Raw genomic sequence first — 20,800 nt, forward strand, 5'->3', positions numbered from 1 at the left:
GTAGTTCTAGCTTGATAGCTGTAGTGCAAGTAAGAGTAGTTTTACGACTATTACCTAATAAAATGCAAGAATTTAAAAATAGGTATTTACCTCCCTAGCTACATCAGTAAAGCTACTACGACAAGCCAGACCATCGGGAAGGGAAGACCAACAAAATGTAAGCAGTTTTAGTCATGGCCATACACGGAATGTTCTGTTCTTAATTGACTTTAAATTGTGATGCATTTATAAATTGCGGCCTTTGGATCAACGCCATAAACCGTTCTGAGTTTAATTTCATATAAGATATAAGTAATCCTTCTACTTACTTATTGTTAACAAGGTTGGCAACAAAGTGGACAAACAAAAACAAATCTTTTCTTGAAGATAAATTCACGTGAGCTGCAGCGACATTTAAGCACATTAAACGAGACAATATTACAAAGCTTCAAATTAACATAACAAAAGAATCTCGTTTAACATTTTTTATGGCAGTCAAATCTTGGGAGACAACAAAGAAAACGGGACAAGATAGGTTTTGCTCGATCAGTGTGTTTTTTTGTCTTGATGGTACCAAACACACAGGTCGTGTTATATCAAACCGAGGTTGGATGATCGAACCGAAGTCCCCCGCGGAGTTGAGAGTAAGAAAAAAACATCTCCATACACAAAACAAACACTACATACCCGCGGTCAACTAAATGTGCGCCCCTTCGGCGGGGCGCAACTATAGAATAGCTCAATGCTAGCTAGCTAGTTAAACTATAACTCTTTAAAAACTTCTGTCCATAGGTTTCCATATGTTCCATAGGTTGTGGCCATTACGAATTATTTTGGATTTAGGGAATGTGCAGCTTGCCCAAAGGTAGGAATAAGCTTATATAGTAATTATAAACTTTACTACCAACTTTAGGATCTTGTTAGAATAGTTTTTACATATATATATATATATATATATATATATATATATATATATATATATATATATATATATATATATATATATATATATATATATATATATATATATATATATATATATATATATATATATATATATATATATATATATATATATATATATATATATATATATATATATATATATATATATATATATATATATATATATATATATATATATATATATATATATATATATATATATATATATATATATATATATATATATATATATATATATATATATATATATATATATATATATATATATATATATATATATATATATATATATATATATATATATATATATATATATATATATATATATATATATATATATATATATATATATATATATATATATATATATATATATATATATATATATATATATATATATATATATATATATATATATATATATATATATATATATATATATATATATATATATATATATATATATATATATATATATATATATATATATATATATATATATATATATATATATATATATATATATATATATATATGTATATTCATTTATATATATATATAAGTATATTCATTATGTGGACATTCTTTAAAGGTCTATAATTCCTTACTAAAGTACTTTTTTAGAAAAACCTCTAGTGTATGGAACACAATACTCTGGCCCTCTGTTTCAACGGTGTTGCCGAGTCACGAAATTAATGCGTGTCCACCTAAAAATTTCCTTTTCCTAGGAGTAGTAATAAGTGGACAAACTACTGCTAACAGATGCATTATGTGGACACAAAATTAAAAGGATTATTAAGCTTATTGTGGACACAACAGGAGCAAACAGAGACCTTTGATCGTATAAGAAACAATATAAAGTACGGTATACACGGATAAAATGAAAGAATAATTTTCTGTCTTTTAGATATTTTAATTGATTTTATAAAAATACAAAGGGTATAGAGGATAGAACCTCTACATAGCAACTACCAACAGTCTGAAAACAAGTAGAACAAATAAATTTTATACACAGATATGTTTTGCAATGTCATTTTAATGGGCGATATTTCCATTATTAACAGCGTTCGTGCTTGGAAGCTGCGTGCTAATACGACTTCAGTTGCCACATGATGACGGCAAAGTATAATCTTTCCAAGAAGTCCAATGGCAATTTGGATGAAGTGCGTGAAAATAAAAATAATAAACTGGTCTTAAAATACATTGTACGCTACTGGTAGGAGTCTTTGTGTGAACCTCGCTTACAACGGAGGCACTGCAACATGGTTCTCAAATTAAGAAAAAGGGAATGGGGCTAAAAGTTCGCAATCTTATATTTAGGGAATTAGATCGACTTTTTTCACTCTATTCTCGACTCTTTCCAAGAAGTTGTTCCATGTCGCGCCAATTCAATCTCTTTATGTCTTATATCGTGAATTATCGATAAGTGGTCTGGGCGTTTAAATTTTTGAACTCTTTCACTGGGTGCTCTTTTGTGGGCGGATAATTGATAATCTATAGTACGCATGTTGAACTGTAGAACTAGTCCTTTTTTATTCGGCCTCCTAATGCAGAACGAAAATGTTTAATATTTTTAAAAGAAGATATTTTGTTCCAACTTGTCTTCTTCAGCGTTGGTCACGTGGTTGCCAACAACGAATCAAGGGCATCTTAATGGCTTAATATAGCAAAACTAATGCTATTGTTGAATATATGAGAAAATTTACGCGAAAATAAGGCATAGATCTCCAAGAATCTTTTGTCGACACGGTCCCCAGCCTGCTTTTTCTCTTCTTTCGTTTTTATAATTTCCACTTTATGATATCCATGAAAAGGCCGCGTTTGATTGTTTGCAAGAAAAAGAAAAAACATATGTAACTTAAACCTTTATTACTAAAATCTAAACCATCGTAAAACTTGTGTTGTATTTGGCTCATTGAAAATGACGAAGATATAAAAGATACGAGCCAATGCACAATACATAACAAGCCGTAAAAATAATGGATTTGTATCACGACTTTTAACAAAAATTTTTTTGTTTATAAATAACCAAGTTGCTAGGAGCTTGTATGTTATATGCAATCAATAAGGGCTGAGCGCCAAAAAAAGGCACTCAACTCTTAATTAAGCATAGTTTATTAAGAAACTATAAAATGCACTGCACGGTTTAAGCCTTAGTTTTGAGCAAGTAATCTCCACAAACGAAAGCAAACGAAAAAGCAACTTGAGGGACGTAACATAGGGCTACACCGAACTTTGAGTTCCTCATAAATACACTCATCTACTACCATAAGATTTTAAATTACACAGGAATAGATAGTTTTTTCATATTAAGCTGCACCAATTTATCCCATTTCGCACGTTCGTTGTTAATTTTGTTTCTTACTTTCGTAAATGCAAAGTCTAATTTATGGTCAGCAAGAAATTGTTTCATCGCTGCACGACCTAAAACAAACAACGGTAAGAAAGAATTATTGCATTTACTCTGTAAATGCAGGGACAAATTAGGAAAAAGGAATCATGTGAACAGAATTGAGTAAGCATAAAAAGGGGACAAGAAGCAGTACTCACTTGGCATTGGATCTTCTTCGGCTCGTTTAACAAATCCTCCAAAGCGCTTCATGAAATCATTTTCAGTGTCATCACTCCATGATAAAGTCCCATAACCTAAAATTAGTAACATATAAGAAATGAAATAGAATATATGATGTGATACTCGCATTGCGAACCATTGTGAAATGCAATATAAACGCCCCACCTTTCTTGGGTAGTTTTTGTACACGTTTACGCTTATTCAACCATTCAACGGAATCTAAGAAAGAAATCAGTTTAATATTACTATTACAACGTTAACACAATACGACCTACAAGTTCTGAAAACCCTAAAAAGGTGGCCTGGTATAGAGTACACGAAAACGAGTATGCTAATGTGTGTGAGTATAATAAGTTTCTCCTAGTTAGCTTCTACGGGGAAGCAACAACGCGGCAATGCCCCCTTTTTAGTTTTTTTAACTAACTGTTTGATAGACTATGTGTTAACTATTTAGAGACGACTTCTAAGTAACAGGTCTTACCGACTGTTTGTTTTTCATCATCATAACTGTCTGACTCACAAAAATTCTTTACAGACTCACCTACGATAAATAATTAATTAAACAACAATGTAACAAAAAAATGTAAGGAAAAACAAAATCCTATTTCTCAACAAAAGCCCTTGTATGTTCACTTGTGATGTTATAAAGAGACATTAAATGTCGTAAAGTAATTTCGCTGTTTTAAAACTAATACAGACTAAAAAACTGTTTAACAAAGTAGTAAAATCTCCTCTTTCTGTTCGTATTTAATATTTACACAGTACTTGACTAGTTTAGCTCAATATAAATCCGTACATACCAGTTAGCCTGAGGCGTTTTTTGGAATTTGATGACGGATTAACAATACCTATAAAGGATAATCGGAAACAATTGCATACGCATTTCTGAATTAATTTTTGAGAATCAAGATTTGGAAACGAGAAAACACAGTTGTGCAAATGTGAAAAACATTTTTATAGAATATTGCAGACTTGTTCTGCTGACAGTATAGTGACTGGGCATTCAACTTGTACTCTACGTTTCTGGTTCAAGATCCCACCCTGATGCACTATAAATGTAGTGTTTTCAGCCCACTTGGAGCTATCTACTGACAGCAAACTAGTTTGTGTGGCAGGCAATCATGTTAAGGCAATGCTATACGTATCTCTGGCGGTAATGTAACATAGTTACTGTCGGAGAGGACGAGCCAGCCGTTAGGAAAGAATCCTCAAGGATAATAAAACTTCCTGTTTCTTACTTACTTATCAATAGTGTAAACAACGAAAGAGAGGGCGTAGAACAGGCGTAAAACATTTTCACAATATTCTAAAACATCAACTTACTATTTGAGTCATTTTCTGTTTTTTTGCAATCATCATCTGTAGGTTTGAAGGTACTTTTCGAATCACGAGCATTTTGTTTTGTAGATCCTACAAATTAAATAATAATACTAAACCTATATGTGAAAAAAGAATAATATTTACATTCATATTGCAATGAGACTTTTAATTTCAGCGACCATAGTAATTCTATATCGAGGAAATTTTTCATTATTATAAGAACCTTATACCTCGTAATCCGTATTTACACTGTTTAGGTCTTTGTGTCAAATCATCGTGATATAAATATTCCAGCGTCAACATAATAGGAATTTTCAGCGGCACAAAAAAATGAAGATAAACACAATTCCTGATACTTAAAAACCTAATATTCAAAATCTCTATTTACAACTGTATGCCAATAATTTGCTCTTTCTTTTATTTGAATCTTATATGTGTACTTAAACATATTTAAACAAACTGAATGAAAACCTAAATAAATAAAGCTACCTACTTAGCTAGGTTTAGGATGCTCTCTTAAAATCTACGTCTACAATTTTACGTTGCTAGAAAGTGTGATGATCCACTTATCTTAATATGTGAACACACAAAAAACGCCAAAATAAAAAACTGTGAGAAGTCAAAAAGGTTAAAAATTTAGAATATTATTATATTATTAAAAGACTAGACGTTTATCTTTGGAAAAAGCCACAGGGTCGCCCGTCCTTTATATATCGCATTTCATATATCACATAGAGATTGAGGTGCTGGAAGTATATACCAAGTATATACCAAAAGTAAGACAAAATAATAGCATTTATATAGATTGACCTAACTTTCCACAAGGTTTAACTTGCGGGCCGAGAGTTTATAGCATTTTGAACAACTGACAGAAAATATCGAGCCTCCTCTTATTAGTATAGATAAACATTAAAATTTTAAAATAACCAAGCCATATGCTGCAAAACGGACCCTAAAAGTATATGATAAACTTATTACCTTGATCTATTTCCATAAGCGGTTTTCCTATCTTGGTTACTTCCATTAATGCCAATGGTGCCTGATATATCTGTTCATTTATTTGAGCAGAATGACCCATATGTTTGTAAAAGTATTCCCTGTCGTTTTTTGAAAGATCCAGGGCAGCGAATAATGTCGATACGCGATGCCGATTTGTCGTAGCCTTCATATTTTGTGGCTCTTTTAACGGCAAACGGTCACACACATTATGCATTGAATGCCAGCCGGAAACATGGTTTTCTGATAATCTGGTTGACGGGAAAACATAAGGATTGTCCCCTCTCACCCCAACAGCACATCTAACTTCTAAATCACACAAAATGTCGATGGCTACGGTTGTGTCTTCAGGTATAAGTAACGGCACTAAATGATTGTTTCCCTTGCCAGTTAAATATGTGACTTTTAACGAATCAACTATCATCCTGTCAAGTTCATCCATAGAATCTTTCCTCTGCTTATCAATCCACTTGTTGGATTTCGCATCGTTCCACTCCTCAATGGAAAGTCTAGCAGGCTCCCCACCTCTTCGTCCATTTAATACTGTAAGCCGCGTCCACTATCTCGGAGTCGAACAAACATGGATTCGTCAAAAAGCAAAAACTTGTCACTTGTTAGGGACTTTATAGTTGAAACGACTTCGTTTCTCACCAATGTCACATCACCCTCATTTGGTAGATTCTCTGGACGCCGCAAGTTTATTTGGCGCCTCTTATTTAGTTCGTACTGCGAGTCTCCAAAGATAAAATCTTCCCATAGTTCAAGGACATCAGTGAATGACCCCACTTCCTTAGCTTCGTCATCCATAGACTTAGCCATATAAACAGCTTTCATTACCTTTGCTGATCTCTTTATCAAATACAGTAGATTTTGTTTCAAACCCGGCTTTAATTTCCCACCTTCGGTTGTCGAGTATAAATCAATGGCTTCTCTAAGACCATCAAAATTACATCTTAAAAACATGTCATTACCATTGTTGTAACGGGCAGTGAGTCCAGGTCTCTCCTTGAAATGCAAATAAAGGTGTCCCAATCGCCTCATCTCCAGCCTAACTGTTTTCTTTACTTGCGCAGCTTTGTCTGTTTTTCTCTTTGTTCGCCAATAAAATACAGATCCAACCTTCAATATTAGTTTATCTTTACAACATAATCTGCCCACTTTATTGTCACGTAATTTAGCTAGTATGTTTGTTTTAAAATCCTCGTCAAGATCCTCACTCTCCGGGACGGAAAGTAATGACGTTGGTACACTAATAATGCTGCGGCAATGATTTTTCTGACATCTTTTTAAATGTTTGCTAAAGCCTCTGGTTGCAATAAAGGCATTGCAGGAGCCACACGATTTTGTACTTTTCCATTTCAATCCTTTTCTTTCTCGTTGATAGATAGGATTTTCAGACCGTGCCTGCTCTTTGTTGTAGCACAGGATTCCTTCCCTTCTAAATTTGTTGAATTCTCCAATCCTCTGTCGCTTTGATAAACTCATGGCGTGCTTTACCCTTGGCTCCAGTTCATGACAAAGCCTTATGTGCCTTGAGAGTTTAGTGTGAGTCTGCATTCTCCTACAAAAAATGCAAATTCTTCCGGGTCTTTCGGACGCTTTCCCTTTCTTTCTCTGTGTTGCTTGATTTTTCTAAAAAAAAGGAACAGACGCCAAATGCCTTAAGGTCACAACTCTTTTTAATGCACATAAATGAAAAATTATTAATCAAAAGAGTCTGCACACCAAAGTACTGTAACATTTTAGTGTTCTGTAATCTTAGATGGTCATAAGAATTAATTCTAGTAAAAAATCATACCGTTAGGGGTTTCTTTTCACAAGAGTTCAAGGTAATTGTCTTAGCATTTAGATTAGCGACATTGGATATGGAGGGTAGAAGGTCTTTATTTAATTCCTAAAATAGAAAATTTGCACACTATAGAAGAGCAGGGAAGGCATGTTAAAGAAGCAACATTATAGACCAATTGGTATGAAATAACACATCTAGCACTTATATTAGTTAAAAAAGCCAGACTGAAGGAGGGTCAAACTCACATACCGACAGATTGATTATTCTAGAACGAGAAATTTTAAGCAAAGACCCAGCTAGATTGGTACCAGGCTTGCGAAATTTATAATATATAAATAAGTTTTATTAAAATATGTATTTTATCATGGATTTGCTACTCTTAAATAGATACAATGTTGTGTACCTTGTTAATCTCTTCATTAGCACTGTCTTCATTTTCTGAGTCTGTGTTTAGAACAGACAGGTCAGCGTCAATCAAAAGAGCAGAGTCATTGGAAATTGACTTTTGACAATTCTGAAATGAAAGTAAGACTGTAAAAAACTCACAATTCATATCTTTCAAACCTCTTAAACATTTTCGATGCAATTGAACTTTTTTAAATTCAATAACATTCTCAAAATTCTCCAAGCAAATTCATCTAGAGTATCATCATTTAATTAAGGCCTAAAGACATTACCATGTTTTTTGATGGATCCGCAGTCATCTTGTGTTTATCATAGATATTTCTAATTATGTCTGATATAGGAATTCCAGGAGCCATCTAAAAACATAACAATTAATGTTTTATTATCGTTATCGGATAAACTTACAAATTGCCCAAATGGGAAAAGAGAATACCTCGTTATTGGTGGAATCGTCAGAATCATCGAAATCAAGAGAATTTTTGACATAATTGCCACAATCCTCACTTCGCTGAGTAATTTTAAAATCTGCCATGTAACTCTAAAGTTAAACAAAGTCCATATTTTTGAGCCATGTGGACAAAAAAAGAGAATGAGACAGAGATTTGAAATTTACAAAAATAAAAAAAATAAAATTTACCTTCACATTTTGCATAACCGGAGAGATTTTTTGAACAGATTCAAGAACTTCGCTCACCTTAATTAATGAAAGAACAAAAAATAATATCAATCTGCACCTTTAAAGGCATGTAAACATCAACACGAAAAGCTTACCAATTTTGTATCCCTTGGTGACGATTGATTACTCTGCAGTGGACTACATGGGACAATTCCTTCTTCAGCAGCCTTATTATTATTCTTTATCACTTCAACATCCCCTGCCTCACTTCCCTATTTGAAGTTAGGCATAAAAGTAAAGACATCCTGCATAGTGCAAAGTAGCTTTAAAAACAACAACAAAACACTTACTGATTTCATACGCGGAATATGCAACAATTGTCTTTTTGTATCCTCTGTTAACTCACTTTCCTATATATATATTTATTTTATATATAAGAAATGTTAACATCACCTTTGGGTATATTTATAACTTGCAACTTTTAACTGATAATGAAAAGTTACTTACCAGTGAATTTCTCATATCAGTAAATAGATTCAGACACTACAAAAGAAATTTTATAAAAGAATAACAGTGTAGCTTTTGTGTAGTTGGACGTGTTGCAGAAAAAACAAGGTAATATTGTTGATCTTACTTGCATTGACTATTGTTATATTGCTGGTGTTTAAAATTTAAAATGTTTAGCTTTGGGTTAAAATTTGGCTCCCAAAAAACTTAAAAACGCATCTCAATTGGTTATTTTAGGCATTAATAATCTGTCAAATAAAATAATAAAATTTTATATTACCTCTAAAGCACTTGGTCTTTCCACAAATTCAGGACTCCAAGCTTTCGATATAAGATCCAGGACTAATTCACAATGCGGTAAATTGTACAATTTTGATACATGGCTAATATCTGGTCTTAAATCATCTTTTAGAGCTTGTAAAAGCAATTCATCGTTCAGCAAAGGTAAAACATCTTGCCACGGAGAATGAAGATCAGACATTATTTCATAGCACGAAATAGCCAAGGAATAAGTATCTGTTGCTTTTGATGGCTTTTTTGCAGCTCTGGAACACAATTCAGGTGCTGTATAGGCAAGGGTCATGCCTCTAAGATTATTAAAAGTGATGGTGCTTGTGATAGTTTGTTGCAAGATAACCATTTCATCAAAGTCTGTAATTTTTATTTGAACATGTTTATTTTTGTTAGTCACTAGTAGATTGGTAGGTTTAAAATTCCGGTGCACTATGTTATTTTCATGCAAAAAAATCAGTCCCCTCGTAGCTTGCTGGATGTAATTTAATCTTTCATCAAGGACAAAATTGTCATTGCTATTATGTACTGATAATAACTGACGCAAATTGTTTACTTTCTCACCTTCAAGACATACTTCACAAAATTCAAAAAGAAAAGCAGATGGTTGAACACTATAGCCCAGAAATTGTACAATATTCTCATGCTTCAATTTACGTAACTGTTCAGCTATACTGATTAAATTCTTCTTGGTTACTTTTTGTTTAAAACACTTGACAGCAGCACATCTTTTTTGTTGTAGCAATTTATAAACAACGGCAGACATTCCTTCATCAATTTTGTGTGACAGGTTTATTGACATGTTCAAATCAAAAACTTCATACTTAGAGATATCAGGCAACTTCTAAATTGAAGAGAGAAAATACATATGAAGTTCTACTCCCTTCATCCAAAAAAGACAGATTGATGTGGCAGCCATTTAGATATTATTATACAGAATTTTTTGCATGATTAACTCAGAATTTGACTGTTGCACTATATTGCACACACTATTGTGTAAATGTTTTTAATTCGCTGAAGAAAAATGCTTAATGTGCAGAAACAGGAGGTGGTCAATTATTTTAAAATTATTTTAAAATTGAATTAATAATAGTATCCACGTAATTTATATCTATGTTTTTCCAATCTGCTTCTTTTTTGTATCTACTTGTATCTATCCTGCTGCTTTTTCTATTCCTGAGTTTTTCTTGATAGACAACATAGAATTCGAAAATATCATATCGAACATATAATCATTGCAGTTTTTTGATTTTCATAGTAAAATGTGATTACAAGAACAATATTTTTGATGAAAATGATGAGGAGTTTGTTAAAAGTGAGTTGTCAAATTAAGTTATTTTAAACTTGATATTGATGAATTTAAATGAGGGTCAACTTTTCTTCACATAGAAAAGAAAAACAACTATCTTATAAGGGGTCGTCTACAAATTTCGTATGATATTTTATACGAATATATACGAATTTAATTGCTTTTAATTCGTATAAAAATCGTATACAATTCGTATAGCGTTAAATAGTTATACGATTTTTAAAAAATCTAATACGAATTTTATACGATTTTCATACGAATTGTCATACGAATTATATTCTCTTTTATACGATTTTCATACGAATTGTCATACGAATTATATTTCGTTTTTACACTTTTAAAATGCGATCTAACAAAAACACTTCTATCGCCATTTTTCGTTTTTCAACTTTTAACATGCGATCTAAAAAACATTTCTATCGCCGTTTTTCGTTTTAAAACTTTTGAAAATGCGATCTAAAAAACACTACTATCGCCGTGTTTCGTTTTTAAACTTTTTAAAATGCGATCTAAAAAAACATTTCTATCGCCGTTTTTCGTTTTTCAACTTTTAACGTGCGATCTAAAAAAAAACATTTCTATCGCCGTTTTTCGTTTTAAAACTTTTGAAAATGCGATCTAAAAAAACATTTCTATCGCCGTTTTTCGTTTTTAAACTTTTAAAATGCGATCTAAAAAATATTTTATTTTGAAACTCATATACGAATTTAATACAATGTCAAACGATTTTCTTTTTTTTTAAACCATACGCATCTAATTAAAATCTCATACGAATTTTTTGTTAAACTCGTACGAATTTAACTCATACGAATTTAATTTAAAACTCATACGAATTTAATTTAAAACTCATACGAATTTAATTTAAAACTCATACGAATTTAATTTAAAACTCATACGAATTTTATACGAATTTAAAAAAATTTCATACGAATTTAATTACTGTATGGCAAAAGAAAATTCGTATAGCATATACGAATTTTTTTTATACGAATTGCTACGAATTTTGTAGATGACCCCTAATAATAATTTATGTTCATGCACTTACTTCATGAATTTCTGCATCTTTTAAATCAGCAACTGTATATGGCATTTTCGTCTTTTTATTCTAAAACATAGCCAAGTAATGTTGGGAACTTGACACATAGGACAAGAATAAGAAATACAAGGTTTTTTATTATTTTTTAATATTATATATAATTATGGTAAGAACGTTAGAAAATGCAAAGTATAAAACCATGATCTTTGTGTACACAATATTTTCAAAATAACTTGCAAATTCAAGCTAAAAAATATTCTTCTTATATATATAATATGGCATAAATTATTAAAGTAACATAACTTTGACACAATAAAAGGTGTTTATAAAATCAGTTGTATTATGTAACTTTATGTAACAACTTTCTTGTTGCAAAACCTAGAAATGCTAACATTCCACACTTTCTTCATAGTTTATGTTTCCCCACCTTTTTTAAGAACCTGCGCCTGAGCTTAGCTGAAACAACATTTCTTTTAGCTCCTTATTTAACATGGTTTTCAAACGTTTTATTTCACACATGCCATTGATTGGGAAATAAATGTTTAATGACTACTGAGAATGTTAGATTATACCCTATATACACCATCTATACAATGATAGGAAACAACAGAAGCCCTAGCAGATCACGAAAAACTGAAAGAAATTCACAAAAAACAATATTGTACCTGCTGACGCCACCACAAGTTCGGAGCACAGTAGTCATATCTGAGTTCAGTTCCAGATGGGATTTCTTGATTTGAATACAAACAAAGGTGTATTCGATCATTAAGATGGATTTTTTTAACCCTGCAGTTTCCTTTTGGAGAGTCATTCACATATCTACCAATTCTGTTTTGGGAATTTGTAGCATCGATACTAATGTGTAACCACAGAATAGTATTATTTCAAAATGGTTAATGGAGAGATTATTAGAAATAATTTAGATATTAATTTTAAAGTTTGCCCCTGTACATCAATTTCAAATAAACAAAGTAAAATCTATGAAGTTTGTAGATCACCCTTTACAATAAACATACAATATAAATGTAGCCTACTTACCAATATTTTTGGAAATTATCCTCAAAGAAGTACAGGAAACAACCCTCCTTTTCATAATTAGTTTCTCTAATTTCTCCTTCTTTTTTTGTTATTATTTCCCCTGCATACTCCACTAAAAATGTATTCTTGGGAATTCTTTCTTTAGTGAACACACCCTTTCCTAAAAAAAAATATATGAAATATGTGACATTTTTTGAGATTTGGGGTACTCATATTGAAGCTTAAAGGAGCAGTTCTATGCCGTAATTAATGTCATAAATTGTTTTATATGTCATATTAAAAATTTTATACGGTGAAACAAAAATTTTCTACTCAGTATTTTTTTCAGGGCGTTTTTACCACCTTAAACGGTAGTAAAATCTCAATCTAAAAATTGAATTTTAAACTCAATCTTATAAAATGAAAAATATTTGAAACAGAAAAATAAAACATTCAGATACGAAAAAGGTTGAATGATGGATAAAAACAGAATAAAAACATCAACACGAGGTATATTACAGAAAAATATTGGTTGTTACTGAAAAAACTTATTTTTACTCCGAATGGTGGCTGCGAATTGCATGTGTGGCTGCCATAATCTATAATGCGAAGTCTGTGGAAGGGATGTTTTGGCATTTGTGAACATAAAATTTGAAAATTTTCCTCCAATGCTAACCGCAGGTTGTGCCTCCGGGAGACTCTAAACTCAATCTTGATGAAAACGGCAGTGGCTTTAAATCCTGGAAAAATCCCTGCTAATACGCAATAATTTCATTTTTCTACACTACAAAAAAACATTTCAATTTAAAAAAGTGTTCTTATGGGTCTTAAACATCGCTATAATTTATTAAGAAAACTTCTTCTATACAAATCCCTTTTTATTAAAATCTTACAACAAATCCCTTTTTATTAAAATCTTACAAAGTTTTTGCCATAAAATTATTTAAAAAAACCCACATATATATATAAACCACATATAATGGGATATTTGTCATCATGTGACCAAACATGTCCAGGGCTATATTTTCAAAGAGTTTTTGGGGACGAGAATGAGACTTAGTGTCACTTATTATTTTTAATTTACACACAAGTTATGCTTATTTTATTTTGGATAATGTTTCTACTTTGCTCTATTATTATTCATGCAAAAGGAAGTTTTTTTCATGTGGAACTATAGCAATTTCAAAAAACATTTTGTTGATGATGTTTTATGGATAAGTTTCAATGCAAAAAAAGACAAAAAATAATTATTTTCTTCCTTATACAAGATAAGATAAGCGTATAATAAAGAAAGCATGTGGTCGTTCTGTCAAGGTGGTTGTTTACACAGGTTTTCTTGTACTTACCAATATCTTCATTAATATAGGCCACAAATAACTCTGGTCTGTCTTGTTGGTTTAGTATCCAGGTTTTGGCGTCTTCAAAGTCTGAAGTCCTGTCCCTTCTTGATGATCTAGTACTTCTTAACATGTTGAATTTACTAAAAAAAATACAAAAATAATTTCACCACTAGAGACAGAACAACTAAAGAACAGATTTTATAAGCAAATAATACTTAGATTTGAGCAATTGATAGCACCTGCAAAATGACAAATTTTATAAGAAGTTAACCAGTGCAGCACACCCAAAAACACACCTAAAAAACTTGAGGCGTGCTTTTTGGCACACACGTATTAAAATTTTCCTGAAAAGGCCTGAAAACTATAGAATTTTATGCAGTATATATATCACTTTCAAATAAGATTTTGGTAGTGTTATATGTATTCTATTTTTACACCCATTGTTTAATACATACAAAATGATAAATTATCTCTGAAACAATGAAGTTTTTGTCAAGGCATGCCCTTTAATTTTCTTATGTAAGATGTAAGTTGGAGATTGTTTCAGAATTTCAGTAAAAACTACGAAACATTCTTTTCATTTTTGTTTATTAAATACAATTTTAACAAAAGACCTATTTCAATATCCATTTTCATTCCACAAAATACACGGCCAGAAGAGACATACTAACATGGAAAACGGGGTTAGTTTAGAGATAATTTTAATTTTCCAGCAAAGTGATGCACATTTAGTTTGTTTAGCTTCATTAATTGTCAAATTAACTTGTCAAATAGGCAAATTATGAACTTTTGGTTAAATGACTAGAAAATGGCATTTAATTTATACCTATTGGATTAATTTGGATTTTATATTAAGCTAGCTACACTAGCACTAGCATTGGTTACTATTAGCCTAGAGCTTTAACCAACGTAGTTGACATATTATATATATATACACTTTATTCTTTGTTATTGGATATCTTTTATTTTATAAAACATCTAACATAAATATATATATATATAAAGTTTTAGTTATAACATCTAAAACAACAAAAATCAGTTCTATTAGTATATGTCATGCCATTTTCTTACACAAAATCTTCACCTTAAAGTTTCACAAGGCACAGCCTGTATATTAAAAACAACTAAGATCAGGTATTTTGGTCTATTTCATACCATCCTGTCCCGAAGAATTTATATAAAATGTGAAAATTGAGTGGTAAAACAGAAATTTGCAAAATTCCAATTTTTTTATATGCATATTGTATATGCCTTCTACAACAATAAGTTAATCCAGAATGTCAAAAAGAAGAAAACAATAGCTTACAAAGAGTATAAAACCAAAATCAACAAAGTAGCTAACTCTTTTGGTGTATATGCACAAAAGTTTACACAAAATGTAAAAAACGGTTGTGTTTAGTAATTCTACGTCAACAAACGTCAGTTTTTTAGCATGCTGATTTATGTCTTTGCCCACAAACTCTTACATGAATATGTCAAAACCATAATTTGGAAGAAAATAAATTTACATTTTAAAAATAAGTATTTCTGTACTTTATTTTTAGAAATCTTTGCAGAAAAAGAACTTCGCAAGTCAAAAAAAAGAACCAGGAAAATGTTTAAAATTTTCAGGGTTAATAACTTTTGATGAATTTTGTGGGAATTTTACATTTTGTATATATAATATCAATTGAATTTCTCATTTTAATATAAAAACTGGAATGCCTTGCAAGGTGTAAAGTAAAATTCTACAAAAATTAATTCTTTCGGTATATTGCATGATTCTAACACATAACATTTCAAAAAACACAGAACAGTTTGTATATATTATATACATTATGTATTTATATATATAAATGAAAATTTACCCCAGCCTTTCATGTACATTTTTTATATTTAGGGTAAAAAATGTGAATCCTTCCATTGCCTTTCCCAAAAAAAAATAATTATAAATATATAATAAACAACCCATGTCAATACTGCAACAAAATCAAAAATGTGAAAAAGCTACGTAAAGTTTCCCCATAATGTCAAAAACATCTGTCAAATAAGAATTATATAAAAAACACAGGTCTTTTCGGTGTTGTACTCCCTCAAAAAAGTTTTCTTAAATAAGACAAATTGTCATAAACAAAAACATTTTAGTCAGAACATCTAGAACAACAAAAATCACTACACTTAAGGTACCATTACTACATTTTAAATAAAAATAGTTTTCTCATATTGCATGTAACCGATCTATATATAAGTTTAGTTACACAAAATGTGAAAAATACATTATTTGCATACACAAAATGTGAAAAATACATTATTTGCTTAAAAACAGTCCTTAAACTATTCTTTTTTAAAAGTTGTTGTGGCTTGTTAATCTAAGCTTAAAATGTCAAGTGAAATAAGTTACAGCCACATTCTTAGCAAAGACCACTAAGATAACTACGGTAGCTCTTACATGTAAAAAGCAACATAAAAATCACAAGTTAGCTAGGTACTTGGAATGTCAAGTTTGAAGCTAACATAAGCTAGCTACAGCAGCTATAGCTGCTCAGTTGAATATAAACTGGAGACTTAGCTAGGTATAAAGAACATGGCTACATATTTATAAATTCCGAGCTAGCTAGCTAATAGGTTGTTGTTGGTGTGGTTGGCTTTATGATGCTAGCTAACAAACATGTCTTGCATCAATAATATCATCAAAACGTTGCTATACTTCATTTACATACCATGTCCTTTTTCAAATGTTTTTGTAGATTTATTTTGTAAGAAAGAGAAGACAAATGGAATCGCGGAAAGAAAAGAGGATGTTTAACATTTTTTAAACAAAAGACAGCAAAGTTTAGGCTTCATATGGAAGATTAAGAACAGTTTATAACCAAAATTGATATTATTTAAGCAATACAAGCACTTTTCAACAAATTCATTGCTAAATACAGTGAAGTTTAAAAGCTTCGTAGGAGTTTCTCTACAGGTCTTGGTAAATCACTCATTCCAATCTCAAGATATATATTTCTTATACCGTAAAAGATATCATATCACAGCAACTAACACATTTTGTAGCAATAGACTGCATAATGTCTCATGTCAGAATAAATACCTATATACAGGGTTTCACCAAAAATATGGCATCAAATTTCCTGACTTTCCCTGACATTTTGAGGTCAAATTTCCTGACTTTCCCTGACTTTTTCAAGAAATTCTACACCCAAGCAGAAAAACAAATTAACTAAAACCGTTTAACCGTATTTGTCGCAGTGTAACTTACAAGAGCTTTAATTCATATACTACATAAAATGGTCAAGAGTATGTTAGTTCCACTGAATGACTAACAGAGCCTGTCAGTAATTATCAAAACAATTATTAAGAAGAGCTATCAGTCTAAGTCAACTTAAAAGACAAAAAATTCCCTGACTTTTCCCTGACTTTCCCCCAAAATGGGTCTTTTTTCCTGACTTTCCTTAAACACAGATAAAATTCCCTGACTTTCCCTGATTTCACTGAATCGGTGGAAACTCTGTATATAGCTACAAATTCAAGAAACAATCGAAACCTATTAACCCATGGTGGGTTATACATGAACACTTAATAAAATCAAAGCTGCGCACAAAATAAGTTCTATTTATTTTGCACAATCAAATTTATAAAGGTCTAGGGCACTACTTTCTTGAGATATAATTTATTAAAGCATAGTTAAAGACTAGACTAGCTAGCTACTTCCATGTTTTATCTTCCTTAGCTACGTCCTCTTCATCTGATTTTACAAATGAAGTTTTTGGCTGCCATTATGGTAGCGCGCGTGTTTTGATATATTTTGATTTGCTTATTTAATTTTGCAACAAGTTGAATATGAAGTTCATAAAATTTTAAGTGGACTAGTCGATTAAGGCCCTTGGGAGAAAAAAATACCTCGTTTTAAATTTTTTTGTTTCCAAGTTATTTGGCCTCAAAGTTTAAAGTGCACTGTAATGGCTTCATTAATTTAATCCCCATCTTTGCCTATATTTGCAGAACTTGGAATTCTTAAATTCTTCGACCTAGTTAAAGTCCTTAACATTCAATTTATCCACAAATTCCTAAACTCTAACCTCCCATCTAACACACTTACCTCACTCAAATTTGATCGAATCTCACACTCTCATGAAACTAGATGTAACACAATTGGTTTGCTTATTGAACCAACAGTTAACACATCGACGTTTGGATCTTTTTCATTCTCTAAAATCTCCACATTACAGTGGAACAATCTGCAAAGAAATTATCCTGATACTAACCTCACAAACTGTAAATTAAGCACAATCAAATCCCTAGCTACAAGTTTCTACATGAGTCAATACATCAACTAGCTTTCCTCTTCATTATTTTGTCTCATTACTTTTTTCTATTTGACTATATGGTACTGAATTTTCATTTATACTAATTATAATCAATAATGCTTTTTCATTTTAATCTTTGTAAACTTACAGCATTTACTGACATATGAAAATATTTCACATTTTTCTTGGTGGCTTTCTCCTTTGTTTAGCCTTGGCTATCGGGAAAGTCTCCTTCCTAATTGCTAATTTATTCTTTTAGTAATGTAAATTGTCATTTCTTAGGTAAATAAATGTTTACTTACTTAATATAGGATATCGACGTTATGTGTTATTGACGTCACGCTGTTAGACAGCGCTAGAAATTATCGACGTTGCAAAAAATGAAAGTGGCATAGTGAGAGATTTTGAGATTTTAGTGCGAGTGAAGTGAGTTACCAGAACAGCTGGGGTCCAGGGAAGCTAACGCATTTTTAATGTCGTCGCATACTATCAGAGCCCACGCTCCAAAAAAGATGCCACACTGAAGAAAAGTGTTTCAGAATGTCGCCGCAAACTACATAAGAAACACAAAGAGCCAATAGAATGTCTTTAGAATTTACATATTTTTACTGGAATACTGTCGCCCATAACTACAACGAAAATCTTTAAAAAAGATGTCACACTGAAAGCTGCATAAGAAACAGAAACAGTCAATACATGACTTCCGTTTGTTCTGATTCTGCGAATTGGTTACACATGCGTAGAGTCTTGGTTGTCGATACTTGGCGCCAGTGTCGAACTCTCACATAAAAAATTAGACAAAATGTCTAATGTGAGCGTTACACTTAATTTCAATATTACTCACTACATTTAAACCCTTGCTAAATACATACGATGTACTACGTATAAGTTAGAAACAAAATAAATCCATGGTCAAACAGTTATATTTTAGCCTGGATATATCCAGGCTAATCGTGATGAAATTACCGTGAACTTTACTACTTCCTAACTTCTTATGGCACGTCATAAATGACCATGCACTGACTTTGTGTCATAGATGAGCACCTCAAAACCATGGTCACACAAACTTTACAATATATCTGTGACATAAAAGCAGATTTTGTAGAGTATGAACATCTGACGCAGTTGATGCACATTGCCTTACAGTGTAAAAAAATGGAAGCCACCTCTTATACAGCTACGAAAACGACCAGCGATCATGCACAGAATTATTTAAAGATTTGTGTCCACCTAATGTCGAGATATTTTGCACATATATATGTCCACATAAGGTAACAGTCGTATACAGCTACAAAGACGACAAGCGATCATGCACAGATTTATTTAAAGATTTGTGTCCACTTAATGTCGAGATATTTTGCACATATATATGTCCACTTAAGGTAACAGTCGTATACAACAGCGGAAACGACAAGCAATCATGCACAGAATTATTTAAAGATTTGTGTCCACTTAATGCCGAGATATTTTGCACATATATATGTCCACATAAGGTAACAGTCGTATACAGCTACAAAGACGACAAGCGATCATGCACAGATTTATTTAAAGATTTGTGTCCACTTAATGTCGAGATATTTTGCACATATATATGTCCACTTAAGGTAACAGTCGTATACAACAGCGGAAACGACAAGCAATCATGCACAGAATTATTCAAAGTTTTGTGTCCACTTAATGTGACAAATTTCTGCACATATATATGTGTCCACATAAGGTAACAGTCGTATATAACTGCAGAAACGACATGCCCTTAGGCCATCATGCACAAAATTATACAGAATTTACTTCAGGCTAAAAAGGTCTTGGGAGAGGAATTTGTTAAGGGATTTAATAATAAGCACATTTAACCAGATTTAAAATCTAGACTTTTTTTATTATTATCATTACTATTATTTACCCAGGATGGCCTCTTCAGTTCCTAATAGAACTGTTACCAATGAGGGTCCTGCATAGGGGTCCCAGTGCATTTAAAGGTTCCATTTCAGCTATAAAAGTCGTGCAAGCACAACAGCTGCTCAACTAGATAATGGCCTAAAATATCAATCCTATTCTCATGCTAAACGTTGAGCAGAAAGTTTCAATTCACACTTTTTATAGTATCTGGAATGACTCGGTCGGGGTTTAAAGCCAAGACCTTCCGCACTGGAGACGAACGCTTTACCAAAAGGCCACTAGTTGATTTTGCATAAAAACATGTAAGCGTTGGGTAAATTAACTAAAATTTTAGATGTATTTTTTATTTTCGTTAAAATCATCTCGTGGAATTCTAAAATTGCATTAGTTTTGTCGCGTTTTGTCATTTCACCAAAAAACACTCTTGCTTTACATTACATTGTTACGCCACTGTTGTTTGTTTGTTTATACAGAG

The 20,800-nt window shown here is 31.6% G+C and overlaps 2 protein-coding genes across 3 annotated transcripts; both read right to left on the reverse strand.

Moving 5' to 3' along the window:
* Positions 1-1,774: 1,774 nt before the first annotated feature.
* LOC130645002 (uncharacterized) lies at positions 1,775-6,427 on the reverse strand. Of its 2 annotated transcripts, XM_057450828.1 has the most exons (8): positions 5,816-6,275; positions 5,068-5,118; positions 4,841-4,927; positions 4,318-4,365; positions 3,999-4,058; positions 3,683-3,736; positions 3,496-3,591; positions 1,775-3,369 (listed from the first exon to the last, which is right to left on the reverse strand). In XM_057450828.1, the coding sequence occupies exons 1-8, from the start codon at positions 6,273-6,275 to the stop codon at positions 3,227-3,229; spliced, it is 999 nt and encodes a 332-aa protein (XP_057306811.1). In that variant the 3' UTR covers positions 1,775-3,226. The 2 variants fall into 2 exon arrangements, with proteins under 2 accessions (XP_057306811.1, XP_057306812.1); XM_057450829.1 differs by lacking the exon at positions 5,068-5,118 and having other exon boundaries at positions 1,777-3,369; positions 5,816-6,427.
* LOC130645001 (uncharacterized) lies at positions 6,371-19,148 on the reverse strand. The gene is made up of 14 exons (XM_057450827.1): positions 14,150-19,148; positions 12,825-12,984; positions 12,452-12,641; positions 11,796-11,855; positions 9,431-10,285; positions 9,151-9,186; positions 8,994-9,053; positions 8,799-8,915; positions 8,665-8,721; positions 8,461-8,565; positions 8,300-8,383; positions 8,026-8,136; positions 7,632-7,727; positions 6,371-7,465 (listed from the first exon to the last, which is right to left on the reverse strand). The coding sequence occupies exons 1-14, from the start codon at positions 14,271-14,273 to the stop codon at positions 6,371-6,373; spliced, it is 3,150 nt and encodes a 1,049-aa protein (XP_057306810.1). The 5' UTR covers positions 14,274-19,148.
* Between the last annotated feature and the right edge of the window lie 1,652 nt (positions 19,149-20,800).

This window comes from Hydractinia symbiolongicarpus, chromosome 5 (assembly GCF_029227915.1).
Source record: "Hydractinia symbiolongicarpus strain clone_291-10 chromosome 5, HSymV2.1, whole genome shotgun sequence".
Classification (NCBI taxonomy): Eukaryota; Metazoa; Cnidaria; class Hydrozoa; order Anthoathecata; family Hydractiniidae; genus Hydractinia; species Hydractinia symbiolongicarpus.

Bases quoted from the DNA above. Each gene is read 5' to 3' on its own strand.
- LOC130645002 (XM_057450828.1), bottom strand. From the start codon at position 6,275: ATGGATGAACTTGACAGGATGATAGTTGATTCGTTAAAAGTCACATAT. The intron at 4,366-4,840 runs GTAAGTTGATGT...TATCCTTTATAG, and splicing joins AACAGAAAATGACTCAAATA to GTATTGTTAATCCGTCATCA. The intron at 3,592-3,682 runs GTGGGGCGTTTA...TACTAATTTTAG, and splicing joins ACAAAAACTACCCAAGAAAG to GTTATGGGACTTTATCATGG.
- LOC130645001 (XM_057450827.1), bottom strand. From the start codon at position 14,273: ATGTTAAGAAGTACTAGATCATCAAGAAGGGACAGGACTTCAGACTTT. The intron at 11,856-12,451 runs GTACAATATTGT...GCTATGTTTTAG, and splicing joins ACTTGTGGTGGCGTCAGCAG to AATAAAAAGACGAAAATGCC. The intron at 9,054-9,150 runs GTAAGTAACTTT...ATATATATATAG, and splicing joins CTGATATGAGAAATTCACTG to GAAAGTGAGTTAACAGAGGA.